General features: G+C 41.4%; 1 protein-coding gene across 7 annotated transcripts in view; it reads left to right on the forward strand.

Annotated features, from left to right (window-relative positions):
* The window catches only part of LOC124312265 (titin homolog), a 60284-nt gene extending 39589 nt beyond the window's left edge, over positions 1-20695 (forward strand). For 6 of the 7 annotated variants that reach the window (XM_046776722.1, XM_046776724.1, XM_046776725.1 and 3 more), the window contains 19 exons: positions 7791-7959; positions 12018-12084; positions 12815-12959; positions 13040-13202; positions 13350-13478; positions 13571-13854; positions 14243-14499; positions 15234-15382; positions 15482-15704; positions 15827-16142; positions 16613-16775; positions 17018-17177; positions 17582-17924; positions 18020-18255; positions 18358-18499; positions 18567-18766; positions 18833-18985; positions 19063-19186; positions 19302-20695. In XM_046776722.1, coding sequence (XP_046632678.1) covers positions 7791-7959; positions 12018-12084; positions 12815-12959; positions 13040-13202; positions 13350-13478; positions 13571-13854; positions 14243-14499; positions 15234-15382; positions 15482-15704; positions 15827-16142; positions 16613-16775; positions 17018-17177; positions 17582-17924; positions 18020-18255; positions 18358-18499; positions 18567-18766; positions 18833-18985; positions 19063-19186; positions 19302-19973 — 4095 coding nt within the window. In that variant the 3' untranslated portion in view covers positions 19974-20695. The remainder of the gene's footprint in view (positions 1-7790; positions 7960-12017; positions 12085-12814; positions 12960-13039; positions 13203-13349; positions 13479-13570; positions 13855-14242; positions 14500-15233; positions 15383-15481; positions 15705-15826; positions 16143-16612; positions 16776-17017; positions 17178-17581; positions 17925-18019; positions 18256-18357; positions 18500-18566; positions 18767-18832; positions 18986-19062; positions 19187-19301) is intronic. The other variant, XM_046776728.1, reaches the window with a different exon arrangement.
* Positions 20696-25682: the final 4987 nt, after the last annotated feature.

Raw genomic sequence — 25682 nt, forward strand, 5'->3', positions numbered from 1 at the left:
TGAAAAAAGGGGCGGAGTTGCAAATGTACAAACTCAAATTTTCTTCTCGCTTCTTTTCCGAAGAAAAAATAAAAATAACGTTGAAATAATGATAATAAAAAAACAAACGAAAAAAGCGAAGCTCGCGCGCCAACAACGCTGTTGCGGGTAACTAGATACCCATCTAGGCAGGCGCCTCCATCTCTCCTCCCCTTCTTCTTCGCAGCAAACAGTCATTTGCATATTGTGTTGCGCGTTGGAAGAAAAAAGTGACGCCGCGCTATACACAACCTAGCTACACGAACAGCCAAAAAACCCGAAAAACACCGAAAAACATGAGCGGAAGGTTTCTCTCTCGAATTACAATTAATCACATTTCATTTATATTTTTGATTTTCCCGCAAAAAAAAAATGTTTTCTGGAAATTATTTAATTTTTTCCGCGATGAAGGAAAATATTTTTCTGACCGAGATATTTTTTTTTTCCACGACCAGAATCATGTGTGCTGCTGCTGTGTGTACATGTGTTTTGTGGACATACCTTAAAAGGTTGTCTGGCGCCACACGGTTTAGATTTCTCGTCAAACCGGATCGTTTTTTTCTTCTTATTATTTTTCTGTTATTCAAAAAAAGATAAATTTATTTATTTTTTTGGAAATATTAAAATCATTCTTTTTTAAAAATTTCATTCGAGCGCGGGCGAAAAAAGGGAAATTTTGAAAAAAAGAAATAGACACACACACACACACACAAAGGAGGCGGGTAGATGTGACGAGAAGAGAACCACTGGAGCGAATTTGTAACACATAAAATGCACCGCCAAAAAACATGGGCAACGCAACCGCACACAAAAAACAGATTGAGACTCAAAATTGAAAGCATTTCAAAAGTATGTGTGTAGATTATATGTATATATATATACTACCCGCGCCAGGTAACCCAGCAGTGACTCACACGCTTCTCTTATACGCAGATACATATAAAAATAATAAGATCCAAACGCCCTTGTGTTACTATTTGCGCGTGAATAACTGAATGCCTAATCCGACAAACATGCCCGTCTGTTATTGACACGATTTTTGATGAGAATTGAAAAACGCTGACAACAAAATAATTGGGTCCCAATTTGATCTGGACCCTATACTAGGTATATTAACTAGCTCAGCCATTTTCTTAAACTGGTTTGATTATTTCCATCTGTCTGGCTATTAAATAGATTTTGTCTACTTTTTGATTTGAAATTTCCGACCAAAAATAATTCAACGGTTTGCCCATTCACGGGCATTATTGGCCATGGCCAAAGTGTTGGAAAAGTCTTTCGGGGAAAGAAAAAAGCCATTAGACTAAATAACATGCAACCACGTACTAGACGGCGGTGGGGTGTGGCCACCTACTATACCACCTATATAATATACCCACGATGATTATACGACCGGATTTGTTAATTGGAACCCGATTACGGTCTCTTATAGACATACTTCAACTCTTATCGAAAAATAAAACGCATTCAACGAATTGATTGACTGACTTATCTATCTAGCTCCCAGACAGACTCTCTCGGCAATCCCACAAGAATGCACTCAACAATTTGATTTGATTTTTTCTGTCTGTGATTCATTCACTGTATCAACTTGTGTATAATGTATGCCGCCGTATAGCTCATTTATCTCGTAGACATATTTTGAGAGAATAGCATATTATCTACGTTGACGGGTTCACTGGAGACTTTTTCAGGGGGGGTTTGTGTACGGGACTGGGACTGGGTATAGACCCGTCATCATCATCGATAACCGCGTCTGACAAGTATATACGTTAGTCGGACGCGTGAGCAATTTTATTTTATTTTTTGAAAGTTGTTATTCTCTTTCTTTTTCTCTCTGCTGCTGCTGCGTGAAAAAAACCCTTTGGAATAATGATGATGATGGTTCTTTTTGGCCGAAGCTGGGCGCCCGCGTCCGGGTCAATATTGACCCTGTGGGGAGGAAGACCTAAAGAGGGAGGAGTCTTTAGAGAGAGAGAAAAAAAATATCAAAATGATAGGCCTTTTTTTTCTTACTTCAGCTGCTAAGAAGAAGCTGCCAAACTGACAAACGACCGATGCAAATAGATCGATTAGTCTCTTATGATAATTCTCCCCCCCCCCTTTACCTGGCACCGCCTCTCGCCGTCCAGCATTTTTTCTTTTACGTTAAAAAAAATGTGTTTTTTTTTTGTTACGAAGAACCAAACAGGTTGAATTGATTTATCTTTGGATTTCGTGATGTCATTTCTCCAAAATATCGAAATCGATTCGATTAAAAAAATATACTGATTTTTTTTTATTCGAATGGCCAGCACATATACACACAAGTCCAGCTGAAAAAAAAAAGAGAAAGACAAACTAGTGGACGACTGATTCCATATTGGTCGATAGGAAAAACGGACGAGAGAAAGAGAGAGCCTTTTATTTTATTTTATTTTTTTGCGCTATAGGTTTCCCCTTTTTTTCTTTTCTTTCTACTTTTTCCCGTTTTGATGGTCATTTCCATAGACCCCCGCGCGCCGGACCATTTAAGGTGCCGAGTTGGCTTTTTGGCTGTAGCAGCCAGAGCGGCCGGGGCCGCTAGTCGCTCCACTGGTCCCAAGGTCCGTCGTCCCCACAGCCACACAGCCAAAACCAAGCAAAGGCAAAGCGGCCAAGGCGTCTCTTTTTTTTTTTTTTGATTTCTTCGGGATTTCGCCGGGATCCATTGAGAGCCACTAGGGGCAGAAAGAAGAAGAAGATTCAGGCCGCGTGCATAAATCAGCGGGTAGCAAATTGCCCGCCGCCGTCGCCGCCGCCGCCACTATATTTTTTCAAAAACTTTAAATTTTTTTCAAAAGGGTCACGAACCGAGCGTGCGCGCTCTTTTGATTTATTTAAAAATATATAAGCTACTGTCGCTGATTGTGTAACTCGTTTGAGTTTCAGACTTTCCCTCCGACACAATAACGAAAATAAAGAAGGGAATTCGGCGTTCAAAAAATTGTGTTTGCGGGGCCCCGTTCTGCTGAGATATTCCCAACTTCCTGTCGTGTGCCACGCCCTGTAACATCCTCCTTCTAGTGCGCACACACACAACCCCGAATATGCTAGAGTATGTAATCATCATCTTGCGCTGGAGGCGTTTTGACACAGAGTCACCTCCGACGACCTCACCTATTTGATTTCTTTTCTCTCTCTTTTACTAGCGAGTGGGGGAGTATGAAAAGTAAAACAAATTCAGATCCCCCGCTTTTTTTTTTAAACAAAAAAGGCGGGAATCAAATATTTTTTTCAAATCGAATTATCTATCGACAAATCAACCCGCCCTTTTGGCATCATTCCTTCGACTTTCAGACAGACAGAAGACAGACAGACAGACAGACAGATGTTAAGTAAATAGGAACAGGAGACCATGAGACATGAGCAGATCTCATTTGAGACTTTGGAAAGAAAAAAAGTCCTTCTCCCTTTTCTTTTCTTATTTTTTTTTTCCTTAAAAAATAAAATTACAAACAGAAAAGGAAAGACGTTTTTAGGAAAGAATCCCATATAAGTGATGCCGGTGTCGAGTCCCCCACAAGGTCGTCCAATATAAAAAAGGCAAATTCGTTTTGAACGTTCGTTCGTTTCGTTCCTTTTGGTTTTTGTTTTCTTCTTCTTCTTCAGCAGTTAAGTTTCTGATTTAGGTCAGCCCGTTAGACAATCTACACTCAAAGGAAATAAATAAATCAAAAGGGAATTATAGAGAGAGATGAGATGTCTACCACCATGGATTCAAATTAATTTATAGGCTTCCCGCGCGTGAAATTTTCAATCGACCAACCGGTTATTGGATGAAAATGTAATTCATACAAGTATATATTCCAGATCTGTTATTGGCCAATCATTCATTATGCCACGACACGCAGTGAAAGGCAAGGCTGTATTTATATATTTCAAATGGATGTATGTGAAATAACAATTTTTGTACACTCGGCGACGACTGAAATGGACGTCGAACTTGGTGGGGAAAATCGGTTGAAAATCGCTCGAGGGATAGTTGAGAGCAAGGATCTTTTTCTGAACATGTTCGACTCTCCATGTGGTCCCGCAGGCGGCCCTGTCAATGCCGCACACAACAACAACGTGTTGCATAATTGAACGAAAGAAGAAAGAAAAAAACACAAAAAATTTCAACCTTCGAAATTTGAATGTTTGGCGCCATTTTCTTTCCTATTTGCCATCGAAGAGAGAAATGCTCGTTGAACGGCGCCGAGGATGTGATAACTGGCAGATGATGACGTTCTGTCGGTGCTGTTCCTCGCCCGCTGTTACGCTAACGCTCTCTTCTCCCCCCCTCAAACGTGATCCGTTCATCACGACTCACGAACCTGCCATTTATCCGTCCATCTGTAATACACCCAAGCGCGTTACATAATGTCGACGATTCCCATTCGCCCGCCCCGACCGCCGCAGAGAGAGAGAAAGAGAGAGATAACCCGACGTGATAAAGTCACTCTGAAAAAATGGTTCAATACTATTAAATGCCTTCTTCTGGGTTTCTCGAGTCAATCAGTTTATTTATTTTTTCCAAATAGGGCGTGGCCCTTCCAAACAAAATCAAAAAATTTCGTGAAAAATTGGCCGTGAAAATAAGAAAACAAGACCAAAAATTAGAGATGATGTCCGATATCATCAGATGCGTCTTATTACAACCTGATGCGGCTAAGAAGAAGAAGAATAAATTAAACAAAATAAAATAAAAATGAAGGCAACGCCCCGGCAGTTCTCGTCACCTCCCCAAAACGAGGTCTGCGCTCATATGCGTGTGCTGCTGCTGGGAATCGAACGAGAAGAAGGACGGGCCACTGTTGTTGTTGTTCGTGATCGAATCGATTCGACCAGCATCCAGTAGCTAAATTCCCTTTTTTTTCTTTTTTCTTTTCATTGTGAAGTTTAGTTATCAATTTTTATATGATTGGTGAAAAAATTCAGGTGTTTTTCTCCTCTCGTTGTTCCGCCACGTCTCGAGAGAATATAATGACGGGCACACGCTGGGCAGATTGCAGTGCGTGATCGCTCACATTTCCCGACCGGATCGGCCCATTTCTTTTCTTCATTCGATACGGATGTGCACAGTTGCACTGGAGGGCTCAAAAAGGCTCTATCAGCTGCGCTGGGTCGATTATAAATCTATTTTCCAAACCGAAAAATTCCCTTTTTTTTTCTTTTGGGATTTTTGGTTGTTTCTTTTGTTTTATCTCCGGGGCGAAAGTGCGTGCGTTTATATGCGCAATTCATCACGGCGCCGTCAACCATTCATCAACTCCCGCTGTATTATTTCTTCGACTTTAATTCTTTTTCTGTCTGATGTATATAGAAATATTTTATAGTTAGATATTAGACTTCTTCTATACGTTGTTATTATTATTATTATTATTTTTTCCTTGGCGCCGCTATTTTTTTATTATCATTTAAAATCACGGGGCGCGAACGAATTGAAATGGACCGCGGTCGCCATTTTCGTCTGGTTGTTGTTACATCACAGCCACCAGCAGAAATTTATAACAACATTTTTTTGATCAATTCGTGTTTTCTTTTCTCTACCCACTTTGATTTCGTCACCTGCTACCGCGACATTTTTTGTTTTATTTAACGACAACCAGCATCTTTTTTGGCGGTTCATTTGAATCTGTTTTTATTTATTTTTCGCGGGGTCACTTTAAAAAGGGAATTTGTGTGAGCGCAGTTATCGTCTCTCTCTCTCTCCAGCAGCTCCTTTTGATGATACAAATGGTTATTTGGCCTCTTTGCCAACGTGCGCTTTCTCCTTTCCAAAGTTCTTCTTCTTCTTTGCCTTTGCCTTTTCGCCTTTTGATTTAATGCCCGGCCAGGTGGAACAGGCCGCCAAACCATTTTCACTCGTAAATTCAAAACTCTTCTCTTTATTTGCTGCTGCTGCTCCCGCTGATGCCATAAATGTCGAGCGCTAGCACACACAACACACAACACATTCCCAACACAGAGCACCGCTAGCAGCAGACTCTCGTCTACTTCTTCTTCTTCTTCTTTCGGTTGGACTGTGGTGCGGATGATTTAATGACGAAGAAAAGAAAAAGAAAAAAGAAAAAGGAGCGATTTCAATTGGCGCGGGCGACAACAGGTGCGACGATCTAGTCGTCGCTGTGGCCGCCAGGAAAGATTTTTGTATTTTTATTTATTTTTTTGTTATATGCGCAATAGAATCATTTGAATAGAAAGGTTGGTGGGTGGGTTGGTTGGTTGGGGGGAAGATACGGGACATTTGCGTGAGAGTTATGCGCTTCAAAAAAAAAGTTATTTCTTTTTTTCTTTTCTTCTTCATCACTTTCATGTCGTGCGCTGCCACGAACTCACGCACGCTTCCACCTCCCCCCCCCCCCTTCTTCTTCTTCTTCTTCTTCTTCTTCTTCTTCTTCTTCTTTTCTTGTTGCGTCGCGCGTTTGGGGCAGTCGGCAAAAATGGTGATGCCATCGCCGTTTTACAAGAATACAAGAAGAAGAGGAAAGTTGCCAATCACGATCTATTGTTTCCTGCCGTCGTCATGGAGTCGGAGAGAGAGGTACAACTGGGAGGTGGTGGGACGGGACGGGTATACTATACAACATAACCAACACCACACCGAGACCAGAAGATTGGCTCTCTTCGATGGACTCACGACACGAGAGAGATATAGACGCGCGCACTTGTGCCACATCATCATCATCTTCTCTCCAATGCAGATGGGGGGGAATTGTGTAGAGAGAAATAATGCCCGGCGGGGGCCAACTGCCGAAAGTTTAAAAAAAAGAAAAAATCTATTATTATTATTTTTTTTTTTTTAAATCCCGCTCGTCCTACTTTTGATTGACGAAACGACGGCGCATATTCCCGCCGCTCAAATCAATGCGTTCGACTCATACAGAAAATATAAAAAAAAAAAAATTTGATTTATTTCTATCCACTTGAAAACGGGCGGTCGACAAAAAAAAGAGATTGGAAATAACATTCCCGACATTCTTCCCGACAACTAAATCAATTTCTATCCGATTTTTCAAGTGAAACCACTTTTTTTTTTAGGAAAAAGTTTTTTTTTGGGTGTTGTTGTTGTTTGGGCGCCCCCGTTCTCTTTTTTTTTATTCGGCGGGAATTTTGAAAAGGAAAAAAAAAAAATTCCAACGTGTCGATTCTTTTGGTTGTTTTGTTATTTTTTTTGAAGGGTGGGCTTTTGAGATGCAAATAAGCCCACCGACGTCGTTGTCATGTCGTAGACGGATGACGGAAAAATCAAGTCGGGACGAGAGAGAGGATCCGCCGCGGTGGTCGTTTTAATGAAAACGATGGGAAATGGAAAATGGGAAGAGATGCAAATATTATCTCCCTCTTCTCGCTATAGCTCCTCTCGGTGGATCCCAACACAATAGCCGAGCCACCGTCAGAGAGCGAGAGATAGTCAAAAGAGAGAGAGAGAGAACAATAGAACATGTTAAAAACAACAACCCCAAAAACAAAACAAAAAAGATATGCATATAAGAAAAACGGCGTCGGGAGTTGCTGGAGAGTTGGAAAAGAAACCAAAAACCAAAATATATAAAGTGACGACGACGGTTTCTCTCCTTCCCCCACAGCACGACCGAGCTCCAGGGCTCCCGGGGTCCCCGTACGTGCACAATTACAACATGTAACGGGGCCCCCTTTTTCTTTATTAAATAATTTCTGAGCAGCAGAATTTAAATTTCGAAATTCAATTGAAAAATCAAAATTCGATGAATTAATCATTTTTGTTTTTTGTTTTGTTTTATTTTCACCAGCCGGATTATTACGACGACGCCGATCACTTTGTCCGGGAAGGAGACGGACCCGTTTACAAGTTGACGATCCCCTGCGTGAAATTGGATTTCACCGGCGCCTATTCCGTCATCGCACGCAACGTTCACGGCGAAGCCAAAGCCGTCATCTCTCTCCAGGTCTACGTTCACGGTAAGAATAATATGAGAGACTCTCCTCCATCCATCCATTCATCCATCCATGCATCCATCCGCCAATTTTGTATTGGCCGTCTCCAATGCGGTTGCGTCACAAACAAGCGCGGGGCGGGTGGAACCCGGAAAATCCGCGACTTTCAAAATCGATCAATCGTCCAACGATTGTGGGAGTTGAAAACAAATTTCTCAAACGACGGCGGGAAGGAACGCCAACTGTGAATATTTCACGGTCGATTATTATCATATCTTCCATAGTGACGGCGATATATAAGATTCCATCCGGTTGAAAATACATACATAACATTTGAAAGAATTCAACAAACGAAAAGTCGAAATGTAATAACATCCTTGAGCGAATATAATCAATCGGTTTATATCGGTGATTTATCGAAACGGGCCCGGCATCCCCTGCGGTCTCTATATCCCTCCCCAAAATAATCATTTCAATTTGGGATTCAATATGTAATAACGGCTGCCAAATATTCGGTCGAGCGCCCACCGGCGCTTTTTTGAGCTGTTGCGTTCAATTAGATGATTCATTTCTTGGCGTTTTCATTTGTGCTGTGACCGATGAAGCGCTGCATCTACTGGCCGGCCAGATGGTGTGGCTGATGCTCTTCTCTGTTCCTCAATGACCCGCTGCTGGCGGGCACACACAGCACACGTAGTGATGAAAATGGGATGAAAGACTCATTATAATCTAACAGCCAGCCCCACAACGAAATGAGGATTCAATTGGGGGGGGCCTCGCTCTTCTCTTTTTCTCGACTCTTATTCAAATAAGATGAAATGAATTAACGAGTTAGAAAGCAGATGTAGAGCTTATATTCTTTTCCCTCTCATTTTTTAATCGCCTCCAGGTAATGTTCTTCTCTCGTCTTATATATATTTTCTATCTGTCGTGTTGTTGTTTTTTTGGTTTCTTTCATGTGTGTGACTTTGTGCGTGCGTGAAACATCGCGTGGGGTCCCTGGGGGGGCCCCAACAACCACCGAAACAACAACAACACGATGAAATGAGCCGTTACGGTCCACTTTTTTTTTCTTTTCATCTTCTTTTTGAAAGATCATCATCGTGAGAATCGGTCACGGACGATTTTCTTGTTCCTTCTATCCTGTCCCTTTCGGCTATCTTGTCACACACAAAAAAAACCGCGGGGAAACCATTCCGCGTCATCTATATAACACCCGCCGCAATGGCGTGCTGCGAGCAATAGATCTCAGATTGTGATCGACTAGCTGCGCTTTTTATTTTGAAATTTTTTATTTGAAATTTTCCCGGGCAAAACGCCCACAAAATGGCGACTGCGTATTTGAGACGGCGTCTGGCGTCGTCAAGGCGGACGGCGACGACGACGCCAAGATCCAGGATAGACAAATTTCAAAGGAATTTTGAAAAGAAAGTTGTTTAGATTTTTTGGGGTGTCGAGGTGAAGGTGAAACGAGAGCCAGAGATATGCGCGGAATAATGTCGCATAAAAAGATGGGGGGGTTCAGCGTATAGCTCGAGTGTGTATGCAATTTTTTCGCGATCCTCCCGGGCTGCTGCGACGAGGAGTTAACGTGAAAGAGGTACGCAGGCGAGCGGGTGTGTGACTCATAGGTACTGCTGGGCTATCTGTCGGACCTTGATGGCTGGACGAGAGAGTCAAAGAGCGGAATGCGGACAGCGCAATCCAATTCGGAAAATACAAAAAGCTCGGGCGACGTGCGTATACTCGTATACAAAAGTCCGGCGGATGAATCACAGACATACACACGGTGCGGGAGTCCTTGACACGATGATAGAGGAGACTCTCTGATTTCTCTTGTCCGTCTCCTTATACCAATGATGATGATGGCCTCCCCCTTTTCAGCAGGAGGAAGAACGAATTGATATAACGAGCCAGTCCACATTTCTATTATCCTCTTGTTATCTGTACATGTATCTATTCATTCTCTCATTTTCTAAAATTTTTATTTGGATGGCTTTTTTTTTTAATCTGCCGCGGATATTTTCGGTTCATTAGCTTCTGTTCCCCATCGTAGGTGATAATAATGTGGATGAAATCTGGCTACAAAACAAAATATAAAAGCAAAAATTCATCGCTGATTGTAGAAATTTTATAAAATGATTTTTTTAAACAAAAATTTTTAAAACGCGAAAAACTCATTTGGCATTAGCACTTCAGTCTCGATGAAAATTAGATTATTTAATATTTCCATAATAATTATTGCATTAAATCCCCGTTTGATCAATTACAATTCGTCTTAAGACAAAACACTCGCGAGCGTTGTGTTCAAAAAAGTTGTTGCCGACATCAGCTGCTAGGAGTTCTTGGGTAGGCAATGATAACAGATAGGGTAATCCCTGGTTATTTTAATTAACTGAATTTCGTAATAAAATAATCAGTAAACTTTAATTCTGTTAAATGAGCTTTACGTCTATTAAAATAAAATTTAAAATTAGTTGAAAAAAAGTTGAATGATCAACCATAACCGTGATTAAAACCTAGCCATTTTTATTTTGTAATTTTTCAAATAAAATTTCCAGTAAAATTTAATTCTATTAAATAAGCTTTACGTCTATTAAAATAAACTTTGAAATTAAAGTTGAAAAAAATGATTGAACAGCAAAATAATAACTGCGATTAAAGATCCCCCTAAACATCATCGTCGATTACGGAAGTAAAGAATAGCATAAATAGCTACCGTAACAAAAATACCTAATCGGTGGTGTCTTTTGTCAACTGTATATCCATTTTGGGTACACAGTTAGTCAGTTACCGGCGAACAAATATATTGTCGTTTTGTTTGAATGTCTCCTTTCTAGTCAAGTCTAACATATAAGTCTATTCTATTTTGTAATTCGAATTTCAAAATTAAAAAAATAACGTGAAAATGGCCAAGATGATTAACCTTTGCGGATATTCTGTATATCCGTAACTGTGTCCCAAAATGACTCCTTCAATTCTTTTTTCCTTGCACCAAAAAGAAAAACCAAAATTTTCATATGACCACAGTTTCGCAGGAGTCGTAGCTCGATGATAAAATTTTTATGTGCATAATCCAGTGAACGTTTGGCTCGGTTTGGCTGGCCTCCGCTTCAGTAGGAGGAAGCGAACGAATTGATAATGAGCCAGTCTAACAACCATCTTGTTACATATCTATTCATTCTAATTTTCTAAAATTGTTATTTTTCTTTGGGGGTTTTCAAATCTACCACGTATATTTTTGGTTCATTAGCTGCTGTCCCCCCTCGTATGTAATAATGTGAATCATTTCTGGCTAGGCAAAAAAAAAGAAAAAAAAATTCCATCGCTGATTGTAGACATTTGACAAATGACGACCTACTTGATAATTAGCCAGGGCTCACTATACAGTCTATTTTTTTTTTTTTTTTTTTCATTTTTTACTTTCCCTGTTTAATATACATATATCCGCCTAATGACGCAATGCAGGTATAGCTAGATGCGTCTCGCTGATGTTCATTATCGCGCCCAGTGTTTTAAATCACTTCTCGATGCTGCGCGCAACCCCCCGCCGCGTAGCATAATGATTAGCCGAGCCACATTTCTTTTCTGTGTCATCATCTTAATTGACGTTCGAACGCAATCTAGACTGTGTAGACCTCCTCGTCCAAAATAGCCCAGATGAGGTCATAGCAGTATATTCGGGGCTCTTGTTTTTCTAACTCACAAAAAAAAAGAAGGAAAAGAAGAACAATGGGTTCTGTTGTTGTTGTTAACCGAAAAAAAGGAACAACAACAACAACAAAAACCCCCTGACGTCTTTTGGGGGCTTGTTTAGCAACGGACCACCGATTCATCACTGTCTTCTTTTTAAGATTTTTTCGTTTCAATTCGATTTCAAATTTCCCGCCGAATTTGAAATTGTTTTTCTCCCTCCGATCCACTGGAAGGAGATGCAAATTTGTTTCAAAAATTCCGTTTATATTTGACCGATATAAATAAGAAGGATGGGCTGGCAAAATGAGACGTACAAGGAGGAGTCGAACATTTCCCTAAAAAAATGTGCATTGATTCTTATATTATTTCTGTATTTTTTTTTCCAGGACAAGGCCGCCAAGGTAGACAACAAGAAACCGCTGGATCTTCGACTGGACACTCGACGACACTCGGGTACGTGTTGGTCTATACAGGCGACAGCTCCTATCATTGCCTCATTTGAAACTGTGGGAGAAAAAGAAAACCTTGGAAGTGTCTCTCGTGTTTCGTTCTCGGAAAAAATAAATCCAGCGAAAAGAGTCTCACAAAACAGCCGGGGCCAATTGTGGAGATGCCGAGAAAAAAAGAAAAAAAAATGTGGCCAACTCTAGCTAAAACTCTCTACGAAACATTGTTGTGTGTTTCTGAGAGAGAGAGATAGTTCTCTATATAACAGGCTCTAGTCAATTTATACTCCAGAAAAGGGAAAGTTGAAGAAAAAAAACAACCTTTCTCTCGCGTCTCTTTCATTCTCTTGGCATTCGCAGCGGCGAAGGGAAATAGAAACTCGGCTCTGTGGCCCGTTAACTATATGTATACACGCGTGAGTCGCGCTCTCATTTGCATAGACAGTGTGTCAGAGAGAGAGAGAAAATATAGACTATGGCCATATTCGCGGGATATCTGTTACGTCCGCGCAAAGGGTCGTGAATGTGTTGTCATTAAAGAAAAGAAAAAGAAAAAAAAAAGAGATGGTCTTATTCATCGATCTAATTGGCTCTCTGCGCTCTCTGAATCACGCGGCAGCTCAACCCCTAAAGGCTTGTACCTGTCGTCTATGGGGGGTTAATGAGGACGACGGGTTTTCCCAGCCGATCCAATTTTGGGCATTTTTTAAATTTTGATTTTGATTTGTTTTAACTAGTGGCGTCCTAACGGCGCCTAAGGTCGTCCAGCCGTTGAGACACTTGCGCTGCTGTGACGGCGACACGGTCACCTTCGAATGTCGCTTCAACGGCCAGCCTGAAGCGGCCGGTACACTCCAAGTCCACTGGCAAAGAGGCGGCAAGGTATTTTAATCGAATCCCATTTATATTAATTCAATTGGAAATTGAATTCCGGGTACTATATGTTGATTATTATTTCGCAGCTCCTGCGGTTGTGCAAAGACTTTTCGACGGAGGTGAACGCCAACGAGGGCGTGGCCCGGCTCTCCATCGGCCGAGTCTACCCGGAAGACGAAGGCGAGTACACCTGCGTGGCCTACAACGAGCTGGGCAGCGACTCCACATCCGCCTGCCTCATCGTCGATGGTAATCTTATTTTTACGCCGGCCGTCAATAAAAATAAAAAAACTGGACAAAAACGGCCTTTTGTTTTATTTTCCCTTCAATCTGTTCAATTGTTTCAACATTTTTATTATTATTGTTGCAACCCCCCCCCTTTGGAAATAACAACAGTGGCTGACGATAAGGAGAACGACCTGATGGTTCAGCTGGACTCGAGACCGGCCGGCACTGTGTCGGCACGCGCCACTCCGCGCACCACGCCCTCACGCACGATCCGCTCCCTCTCGCCCATCAATTCCAGTAAGAAAAATTTGATTTTGATTTCAAACCAATTTGAAACAAAGGCAATCGTTTCATTCCTCGGTTGAATTGATTTGTTATTTATTTCCCAGAAACTGCGACGCAGCAACAACAGCAGCAACAACAACAACAGACGAAGAGCGGGCGCGTGCGCAAAGTGCCGCCGAAATTCTATTCGGTGCCGCACAATAAAATCGCCGAGACGGGCGAGACGGTGCGATTCCAGTGCAACGTCGGCGGCAACCCGTCGCCCCGCGTCACCTGGGACCGCGACAACATCGCCATCAAACCCGAGTCCATCACGCCGGCCGGACGGGTCCGCATCGAGGAGCGAGATGACGTCCGCGTCCTCGAGATCCGCAACGTGACCAGCGAGGTAGAATTTCTTTTTTAATTTTTTCATTTTTTTCTATTTCAAATTTCCCGCAGCTTTTCCAAAAACAAACAAATACATTTCGTGATTTATTTTTAATTGGCCTTTTAACCTTGTCCTACTTTATCGTCGTTTTTTGTTTGTGATTTGTAATGATGACGTCACATTATTGCGTGATTACTACACCGAGAGAGAAAGCCACGAGCTTTTTCTACAAGTTGTTAAAAAAGGATTTTTTTTTCTATGGCGGAATTTCCGGACTCAATTGATCAATGTTGCGGTTGAAATGAAATTCAATGTGACACTCGGTTTCCGTTCTGGATTTCTCATTCACGCGTGTGTTCTCTTTTTTCATTTTTTTTCTTTTTTCTTTGAATTTGAATTTGCGAAGGATGCCGGTTTGTACAGGATCACGGTGGAGAACGAATTAGGAAGGATCCAGGCCAACGCCCGTCTGGATATCCTGAGTCGATCCAGCGGCAGTCGCTCGGCCGGATTCATCCGCTCCGGATCGGCAGCCACCGCCGGCAGAGGCACTTACTACTCGGCTCTGAGCGGATCCAGCGCTTCCAGATTGGCCGGCCGCACTTTGGGTCTCTCGGGAGCCAGTTACCTCCGCGGCACGTCCACTCCGCGTTCGGGTGGCCGGTAATAAAAAAAATCAATAAATTTTTTTATTTCAATTCAATTTTTTCGCCATTTTTCGAAATCGTAAAAAAAACCTCCAAAAAATAATTATTTCAAAAATTACAATCAATTCCCAATCAAATAAAAACGTAATCATCCCAGAACGACGACTTCTATTTTCGTCTCTCTCTCTTCGTTTGTGGTCGCAGGTTGCAATTAGAAAAAAAAAAACTCAAACTCGTCAATTATCTTCCAACTGGAAATCGTAAAAAAATCCTATTCAGCTTCTTCTCTCTTCTCTCACTCGTGGGTGAAATGTTAACGCCATTTTCTTTTATTCGTTTCTGCGCGGATAATTTGGGCTCCGGTGTATATAGGAAAAGGTTAGAGAGAGAGACGAGACGAGACTCTCTTTGGTTATACGAGCGCTCGCTACGGGCGAGGTCATTTACCTTGCGCAATTAAAAACCAAAGACAAAAAAACAAAATCCTTTTTTTTTCTTTTAATCACTTTGCCAATGATTACCAAACTGAAAAGAAGAAAACAAAAATTTCTCTCTGTTTCTCTTAGTTTTCATCATCCATTTCTGATTTCTTCCCAAGTGCTATTGAGTTACGTAGTCCCACCCCCACTCAACGATAATTGGGGTCTCTTTTGTCGTCATCGATGGCGGGAATGAAACAATTGACGTACGAATTAACACCCGACACTTTTTGGGTTCTTTTTGTTCTCTTTGTCGTCTGGTGCGTCCCAGATATCACGCCACGTCGGACATGGACGGATCGGGTGCCAGTGACGCCGCCGCCGCCGCTACCGATCGACCGGTGTCGTTCGTCACCAAATTGCCCAGTCGCATGCGAGTCAACGAGGGAGACGCAGTCGAATTGCAGGTCCTTCTCACAGGTGAGCCAATCGAATCTGACAGACCAACAAAGTGCAAAGTGGCTGAGTGTGAGTGAGTGAGTGATTGGCCATTTTGTTGTGGATTGTTTGTGTGATCAGGAACGCCGCCATTGAAAGTCGTCTGGGTCCACAACGACTCGCCTCTGGTGGACTGCCCGGAATTCCGGCACTTGGACTACGGCGACGGCCGCTACGCCCTCCGTCTGGCCGACCCGTTCACTCACGACAGCGGCGTCTACTTTTGCGAGGCTTACAACCTCTACGGCGACGCCGAGTCGTGGTGTCGGCTCATCGTCACCGATCCCGCCGACAAACATTTCAAGTGAGTCTCGCCCGCCATTTTTAAATTAACAAAAAAACCCGCCAAAATTCAAAAACAATGGGCACCACTTTTATCTCAACAAATTTTTAACTCTTTTGTTCTCTTCTCATTTGATCAATTAGCGAGACGTCGGCAGAGGCGTCGGTGACCTTGGCCTACTCGAGCGCCAACACGGCCTCGATTCGAACGCGCAACGATGACGAAACCGAAGAAGAAGAAGAAGAAAATAAGACCGGAGAGGAGGAGGACTTCAGCTGCAGCAAAGAGGATCTGACGTACGAGTCTGACAAGTTGAACGACGAGCTGGACAACCCGTTCCAAGTGGCGGCCCAGATCGTCAAGGGACCCGTCAGCGTCTCCACCCTGATCGGCTCGACCGTTTTACTCGAAGCGCTCATCATCGGCCGGCCAGAACCCACCGTTCGCTGGCTAAAAGGGGTAACACAACAACAACAGCCAACAACTCTCGCTAATTCTTAAATAATAGACTCTCTGTGTGTAGCCTGCTGGCCCTTTTATTTTCTTGGCCTCTGTGCACATGTAATTACCATCGTTCACTCTCTCCTCCTTGCCTTTTTTTTTTTTTTTAATTTTTGTTTTTCTTCGTTTGGTTGGCGCCGCCGCCGGCGCACACGCCATATAACGTCGTCGGCTTTTGTTTTCTTTGATTTTTTTTCTCACGCTCGTCATCAAGATGAGCCCCCCCCCCCCTCTCTTCTCTTCTCTCTCGTTGTGTTTATTTGCTGGGGTTATTATATTAGAGACACGCAAGGAGAAAGTCGACCTGGATAATTTCATTCAATTCATCAACAGACCAGAAAACATTTTTTTTTTCTATTTTCGCTTGGAATTCTGATTGATTTTAACATTTTTTTGTTTGTTTATTTATTTGATTTTGATTGTGTCAGGGCAAGGAACTGGTGGAAAGCGACCGAGTGGAGATGAGACAGGCGGACGGGATGGCGTCACTCAGTTTGCACGGCATCACGGCCGACGACAGCGGCAAGTACATCGTCATGGCTGAAAACACGTTCGGCATGGACTGCCACTACGCCTCGCTGGCCGTCGAAGGTATGAGACCCCCCCCCCCCTCCAAAAAAAAAATTCATCAAATATCCGGCTATACATTGTGTGTGGCCGTCCGTGGGTGGCTGGAACAAATAATAAAAAAATAATGTTGACTCATGTCCGAAATATTTTTTTATTATTTGAAAAGCTTTTTTGTCTGCTGTGTTGTATAATATCCAAAACGGAATTTCATTTTGTGTTTCGTTACATTTGTGTGTTTTTTGTTAATTTTTGTTGTTGTTTAGGGCCGCCGGATCCTGGTGGTAAGCCGACGATCTGCGAAGTGAAAGCCGACAGCCTGACGCTGACCTGGTACGGGTCCGTCTACGACGGCGGCTCGGTCATCACCGGCTACCTGGTGGAAATCTGCGAAACGGGCCAGTCGTGGAGGGTCCTCACCTCCGAGTAATTAAAAAAAACCCATCACTTTTTTTTCAATCGTAAAAGAAGAAGAAGAACATTGTTTCCATAAATGAATATGTAAAATCGAGTCTGCACACGGACATGCACCTACACAAAAAAACAAAAATAACCAATCCCATCTAACTTGACGTAATAGACACAAAAAAAAGGCGCCAAAATCGAATTGCCTTCGACTCTCTGCCCGTTTGGGGCGCGTTGATGGCGCCCCGACGGCCGGTGCTGCTGTCGAAGAGCATCGCGTGTCTGAAAGATTTGCATAGTTGTAATGTAATGTCGTCGCGTCCTTTTTTGTTCTCTGAAAATGAAAGAAAAGAAAAGAAACGACGAGAAAATCCAATTTGTAGTTGATGTTTTTTTTTTCTGATTTTTCTGTTTCTCTTGTCAAGGTGCAACTCGACCTCGTACGTGATTCACGGGCTGGCGCCTCTGAGGACTTACCAGTTTCGCGTCCGGGCCAAGAACATTCACGGCAGCAGCGAGCCGAGCTGCCCGTCTGACCCGCTCTTCTACCAGCCGCCGCTGGTGGCTGAGAGGCGAGACAAGGCCGTCGTCGTCGACCATCACCATCACCGCGAGGAGAAGGACCTCCACCGGCAGGTCAGCAGCCGAGACGGGCGGCCAGAGGACGAGCTCGACTACGACCAAGACAACGATGATTCTGACGAGTCTCAAGCCCCCCAATTCGAACACTGTCACGTCACCGTTCAACCGGGTGAACCCCACTTTCTGGTAATTTTCTAAAACAAACCAATTTACGTTAAACAATTAAATCTGCATTCTAAATTTCATTTTTGAACGAAATTAAACAATTCAAACCAATTCAGGAAAAGTACTCGGTTCACGAAGAGTTGGGTAAAGGCCGTTTCGGAGTCGTTTACCGGCTGGTGGACCGGGCCAGTGGCGCTCTAAGGGCCGCTAAATACGTGAGATGCATCAAGGCGGCCGACCGCGAGAAAGTCTACCAGGAGGTGGCCATCATGAACAAGTTGCAACACCCAAAACTCTTGCAGCTGGCGGCCGCTTACGACTGTCCCAAAGAAATCGTCCTCGTCACCGAATAGTAAATAATTCTACGCTAATATAATCTATAAATATTTAGACACATATCCGGTTTGTTACATCACTTCCGGTTCTAATTAAAAAAAACAACAAACCATTACAGCATTTCCGGCGGGGAACTGTTCGAGCGCGTCGTGGCCGATGATTTCACCCTGACGGAACGCGATTGCATCCTCTTCATGCGACAAATCTGCCAGGGAGTCGGTTACATGCACTCGAAGAGTATCGTCCACCTGGATCTGAAGGTATTTCCGCTTTCACTTCCGATAATTTAATATCTTTTTAAAATTTATTTCTTGCTGATTGATTTAGCCGGAAAATATCCTTTGTCAAAGCCCGAATTCGCATCGCATCAAGTTGATCGATTTCGGTCTGGCCCGGCAGTTGGACCCGGACACTCCGGTGCGAGTCCTTTTCGGCACTCCCGAATTTATCGCCCCCGAAATCGTTAGCTATGAGCCCATTGGTTGCGCAACCGACATGTGGTCGCTCGGAGTCGTCTGTTACGTCTTGTAAGAATATTTGAAAACAATTATTTTTCATCGCTTAATTTATATTAAAATTTTTGATTTATTCAGATTATCGGGATTATCTCCGTTTATGGGCGACAACGACGCCGACACGTTTGCCAACATCACTTCGAGCGATTACGATTTCGACGACGACGCCTTCGCCGCCATCTCGTCCGACGCCAAGGATTTCATTTCGTCGCTGCTCGTCAAACGGCCAGAGTAAAAATTTAAAAAAATTTTCAATTCTTTTTCCTTCATTTGAAATTTGAAAATTTCCCGCCCGAATTTTAAAACAGACTGCGGTTGTCGGCTGAGACTTGCCTCCAGCACAAGTGGCTGGCCCAGGCCAAACAGACCATGAATTCCGTCAAACTGCCCACGGACCGGCTCAAGAAATTCATCATCCGTCGCAAGTGGCAGGTACGATTGGCAATTTTCCTTTTTACGTGTGTCCAGTGTGTTGGAAGCATGAAACAATTTGCATGTTAAACCTCCATTTGCATCCGGCATGCGTTTGATTTCTTAAAAAAATTAGAAAACGGGAACGGCTATCCGAGCCCTGGGTCGAATGGCCAGCCTGTCGTCCGCCTCTCGACGCAACTCGTCGTCGTCGTCGACCGGCCGCCGTTCGTCGCGAATGGACTCGCTGTGCGAGGAGGAACACGGCTCGGTCTTTAGCGGCTCGTCCGGCGGCAGCGGCTCGCGGCTGGCGACTTCGTCGCTGACGGCGCCGACCAACGGAGCCGACCCGGCCACTAGCCCCCGCATCCGTAGTCCAAGTCTGCCCGTCGTGACCCACCCCTGCCAGTCGTCTGGCTCGTCGACTCCCGGCATCGCTCGCAGCCGGAGTCCCAGTCTGCCCGTTACGGACTTGATGTCGGACAGGAGCAGCGGCCCGGTCAGCGCCAGCTCGTCTCGGCGGGTCTACTACGCCGACCGCAGCGACAGTGGCATCAGCGATTGCTCCAACCACTCGTCGACGCTCCTGTCCGGCACCCACATGCCCACCCTGATCCAGGAGGAGGAGGACGACGAGTTCTATAACAGCCCCGCCCTAATAACCAACGGCTGTTCTTCTTCTTCTTCTCCCGCAGGTGGAACCTCCTTGGCGCCGAAGAGCGGCGGCCGTAGCAGCCAGTGCGCTCCTAAGAGCAAGAGCGTAGTCACCAGCCGCTACTCGGTCGATTCGGCCATTGATGGAGAATGAACGTAACAATAAAAAAAAAAAGATTTAAAGGATCCTGGCCTTTTTTTCAAATAAAATGAGGAGCCCCAAATCGCTACATCAACTATTGAACAACTTCAAAAAAATTCAAAACAAAAAACAAAATTTCGTCTCGGTGGGATTTTCGCTTCGTTTCTTGCTGTAGATTATTTGACCGTATGTAGCTAAGCAGCAGCAAATTATGTACAATGTGTCATAGGTGTGTTTTGTTCAATTCTTTTTTTTCCCTTGTTTTTTTTTAAATTAGCTCTCTCTCTCCCCCAGCTCTATATAAGGTTACATGTTTATTATTATTATTATTCAAAATATTTTCTCCCTTTGAGTATCCTCCGTGTACGCCGCCGCTTTCAATTTGCACTGATTTCTTGATTAGACACCGATGCTCTACAACAACCACCACCTTCTTTCATTCAATTTATTATTACCTCTCTCTTCAATTGTGATTGAGCCGTGAGTCGCTTCGTGTCAAAGATGGAAGCTCTCGTATTCAATCCGATGCACAGATTTTAAAAAATCCGCATGTCATATAATCCCCCCTCCTCTTCATTATACCAAACTCTCCTCCTCCCTCCAAAAAACAAAAGACTCCTGGCAACCCTCCCCCCCCCCATTATATCTTATATAAGAATGCTGTTATGATATGATTGAAAAACATTTGTATGATGGAAAAGCACGTCTATTATAATACAAATATGATTATCGCCGCCTTGTCCAATTGTCGATCGATATTTAAACACATCAATTGATTGGCGCAAGATTTCAACGACTTTTGTCGGTATCATAAAAGAATTAGCGAGTTACAAGCCACAAGAACGTTTTTTTTTTTAATTTCATTATTTTATATATTTAAATATTTCAAATTAATGCAGTTATTTGTTGCATAAATCACCGTTTGATTCATGTTAAGACAAACAAAACATGGTAAGCGCTGGGTAAGCGTTGTGTTAAAAAAAGTTGTCGCCATTAGCCGCTAGGAGTTTCTGTGTAACAATTGGGTAATCCTTAGTCATTTTTATTTACTGAATTTCGAAATAAAAGAATAAATAAACTTCAATTCTTTTAAATGAGCCTTACGTCTATTACAATAAAATAAAAAATTTAAGTTGAAAAACAATCTAATCAATTTATCCACATGTTTATAAACGCGATTAAAGAATCCCCAAACACCATCGTTAATACCGGAAGTAAAGAACAGTATATATAGCATCTATCCCTAATATAAAGTAGTCGGTTGTGTCTTTTGGCAACTGTATCCATTATGTGTTGGTGCAGTTACTGGCGAATGAATATGTAGTCGTGACACGTCAAGCTCTAGTGAATCCAGGCATTAAATACCCATGACCCATTTCGCGAGGTATTCATTGAACCGAGATTCCCAGTTGGTAATTAGGCGCTTCAGAAATTGAGTACCTGAAGAGATGCTTGATCTAAAGTCAAGCTAGAGTGATATTCGTTTTGGCTAAAAATGTTAGCATTTCTTCCTCAAATTCTACTTACTCTTTTATGATCTTTGCGACCTTTGATTGGAAATTACCTCTTTCCTTCTAATTTGAAGTTTCCACTATTCTTAGTCAACATTTAAGTACGTTTAAGTTCTAAGTTAACATTTCGTAGTTAGAATTTAAAAATAAAAAATCATATCGCGAAAACGGCCATGAAGTTTAACCTTTGTGGGTATGCCGTAATTGTGTCCTAAAATTCTTCTCCTGTCCCTTTCGGCTCTGGCGCAAAAGCAGGGCGAAACAATTCATCTATAACCCCACCATGGCCTGCCGTCATATACCGCTATAGATGTTATTCCAACCAAAAAGTAGTAGTCGAGTAAAAAGTCGTGCGCAGTTTACGCCGATGCGCACCACTGCAACCGATAGCAGAGCGAAAATTTTTATAACGCTTGACACTTAACGTAGGTACAATCCTTTGTTCGAGAACCGTCTGCTTTTATATTTTAAAAACTAAACTTTCCTTCCGATTGATTAAAATTGATAACAGTCGGTGAGACTAAATTTTTGTCACCCATTGATTTTCTGGCTTTTCCCTGATACATAACACATGATACATAATAACATATTCTGGCTATGAGATACATACATGAATATTTTTTAAAATTTTATGATGACCAATGTTTTCATTGTTGTTCCTCTTCCATGGTATTGGGATTTATTTGCTTTAATGTACTTGCTAATTTTCTGCATTTAGCTAATCTATAAACATTTCTCACACAAAAAAAGAATTATATATATTTCTTATTAAATACTGTTCAAATAATCGCAAAAATTTAAATAATAGAGATTAAGATTTAAAGAAGATTTACATATTGCTAGATTAGATCCACTTCCGTTCGATGATGGTCTGATGAAATGTCCATGGTACAAGTTAGTGATTCACTTCTGTCTTGTTCCGATGCGTTATCCATTCTGCCATTGAGTTCCTAGTGAATACCAATTTCAAAAACATAACTTTCCTTCCGATTGATTAAAATTTATAACAGTCAGAGACACTAAATTTTTTTCACCCTTGGCTTTTCCCTGATACATCACAGAAGAGAGCGGGGTTGGATGGGACAGGGGTTGGCTGGCACAGAGGGCTTTTATGTAAGTTCCTCTAATGACACGAAAAATTCCTTTTAGCCCCGTATTAATATGTGTGTGATGCATAAGCTCACAATTTGTTTCAAATTTGCAACTATTACTTCTATGGGATAACCCCTCTGTCCCATCCAACCCCTGTCCCATCCAACCCCTGTCCCATCCAACCCCGCTTTCCCCTACATGATACATAATAACATATTCTGCCTATGAGATACTTACATGATTATTTTTTTAAAATTTCTGTTGACCGATGTTTTCATTGTTGTTCCTCTTTTAACTTATAATAAGACTATAAGAAACTAAAAAGAAAAAACAAACAAAATTAGTAAAAAAAGAGTGTTGATTTATTTGCTTTAATGTACTTGCTAATTTTCTACATTTAGCTAATCTATAAACATTTCTCACGCAAAAAAAACGAATTATATGTATTTTTCTTATTAAATACTGTTGAAATAATCGCAAAAATTTATATAATAGAGATAAAGACTTAAAGAAGATATACATATTAAGAAGATATACATATTCCTAGATTAGATCCACTTCCGTTCGATGATGGTCTGATGAAATGTCCATGGTACAAGTTAGTGATTCACTTCTGTCTTGTTCCGATGCGTTATCCATTCTGCCATTGAGTTCCTAGTGAATACCAATTTCAAAAACTTAACTTTCCTTCCGATTGATTAAAATTTATAACAGTCAGGGACACTAAATTTTTTTCACCCATTTATTTTCTGGCTTTTCCCTGATACATCACAGGGGAGAGCGGGGTTGGATGGGACAGGGGTTGGCTGGCACAGAGGGCTTTTATGTAAGTTCCTCTAATGACACGAAAAATTCCTTTTAGCCCCGTATTAATATGTGTGTGATGCATAAGCTCACAATTTGTTTTAAATTTGCAACTATTACTTCTATGGGATAACCCCTCTGTCCCATCCAACCCCTGTCACATCCAACCCCGCTTTCCCCTACATGATACATAATAACATATTCTGCCTATGAGATACTTACATGATTATTTTTTTTAAATTTCTGTTGACCGATGTTTTCATTGTTGTTCCTCTTTTAACTTATAATAAGACTATAAGAAACTAAAAAGAAAAAACAAACAAAATTAGTAAGAAAAGAGTGTTGATTTATTTGCTTTAATGTACTTGCTAATTTTCTGCATTTAGCTAATCTATAAACATTTCTCACGCAAAAAAAACGAATTATATATATTTTTCTAATTAAATACTGTTCAAATAATCGCAAAATTTATATAATAGATATAAAGACTTAAAGAAGATATACATATTAAGAAGATATACATATTCCTAGATTAGATCCACTTCCGTTCGATGATGGTCTGATGAAATGTCCATGGTACAAGTTAGTGATTCACTTCTGTCTTGTTCCGATGCGTTATTCATTCTGCCATTGAGTTCCTAGTGAATACCAATTTCAAAAACTTAACTTTCCTTCCGATTGATTAAATTTATAACAGTCAGGGACACTAAATTATTTTCACCCATTGATTTTATGGCTTTTCCCTGATACATCACAGGGGAGAGCGGGGTTGGATGGGACAGGGGTTGGATGGCACAGAGGGGTTTTATGTAAGTTCCTCTAATGACAAGAAAAATTCCTTTTAGCCCCGTATTAATATGTGTATGATGCATACACTCACAATTTTTTTAAAATTTCCAACTATTACTTCTATGGGATAACCCCTCTGTCCCATCCAACCCCTGTCCCATCCAACCCCTGTCCCATCCAACCCCGCTTTCCCCTACATGATACATAATTGCGAGCCCGAAGGGCGAAGCTAATAATCGCATACGCAGAAAAAAAAAAGCCATGTCACTTTGTCTGTATGTATGTATGTATGTATGTAACGCTCCATAGCTCGGGCGTTTTACGACACATTTCAGACTTTTTGGTCTTAAAAACTAGACAAATAATATGCGGTGCGACCAGAACAAAAATAATTTTATTTACTTAATTAGTTCTCCTGTAATTAATGAAAAACTGCTAAAATAATTGTTTTACGACTAGTTACATCTGGCGGTTGCGACTACAATTTTTTCACTTTCCTATAAAATCACCACCAGATGTTATTTATGTTTTGTAGTTATTTGACTAAATGATGGTTATTTTTAAATTCAATTATTGAACTTTATGTGTAAAAATTGGAAAATATGAGTTGATCAAACCAAACGTAAATAACTTGCAAGGATATTGAACTGTGTCAGAAAAATCCCGTTTTAAGACCAAAAAGTCTGTGAAAAAAAGCGTGAATTGTGAATAAGTCCGACTTAATCATAGGCCCTGAATTTTTCATTTAAGACAGTTTTCAACTGGCTTACGATTATCCCTTCGCGGCGAGCTGATAAGCTTGCTTTTCTATCTTAACATATTCTGCCTATGAGATACTTACATGATTATTTTTTTTAAATTTATGTTGACCGATGTTTTCATTGTTGTTCCTCTTTTAACTTATAATAAGAATATAAGAAACTAAAAAGAAAAAAACAAACAAAATTTGTAAAAAAAAGAGTGTTGATTTATTTGCTTTAATGTACTTGTTAATTTTCTGCATTTAGCTAATCTATAAACATTTCTCACGCAAAAAAAACGAATTATATATATTTTTCTTATTAAATACTGTTCAAATAATAGCAAAAATTTAAATAATAGAGGTTAAGACTAACATATTCTGCCTATGAGATACTTACATGATTATTTTTTTTAAATTTATGTTGACCGATGTTTTCATTGTTGTTCCTCTTTTAACTTATAATAAGAATATATGAAACTAAAAAGAAAAAACAAACAAAATTAGTAAAAAAAGAGTGTTGATTTATTTGCTTTAATGTACTTGTTAATTTTCTGCATTTAACTAATCTATAAACATTTCTCACGCAAAAAAACGAATTATATATATTTTTATTATTTAATACTGTTCAAATAATCACAAATATTTAAATAATAGAGATTAAGATTTAAAGAAGATATACATATTGCTAGATTAGATCCACTTCCGTTCGATGATGGTCTGATGAAATGTCCATGGTACAAGTTAGTGATTCACTTCTGTCTTGTTCCGATGCGTTATCCATTC

This window comes from Daphnia pulicaria, chromosome 8, assembly GCF_021234035.1.
Source record: "Daphnia pulicaria isolate SC F1-1A chromosome 8, SC_F0-13Bv2, whole genome shotgun sequence".
Classification (NCBI taxonomy): Eukaryota; Metazoa; Arthropoda; class Branchiopoda; order Diplostraca; family Daphniidae; genus Daphnia; species Daphnia pulicaria.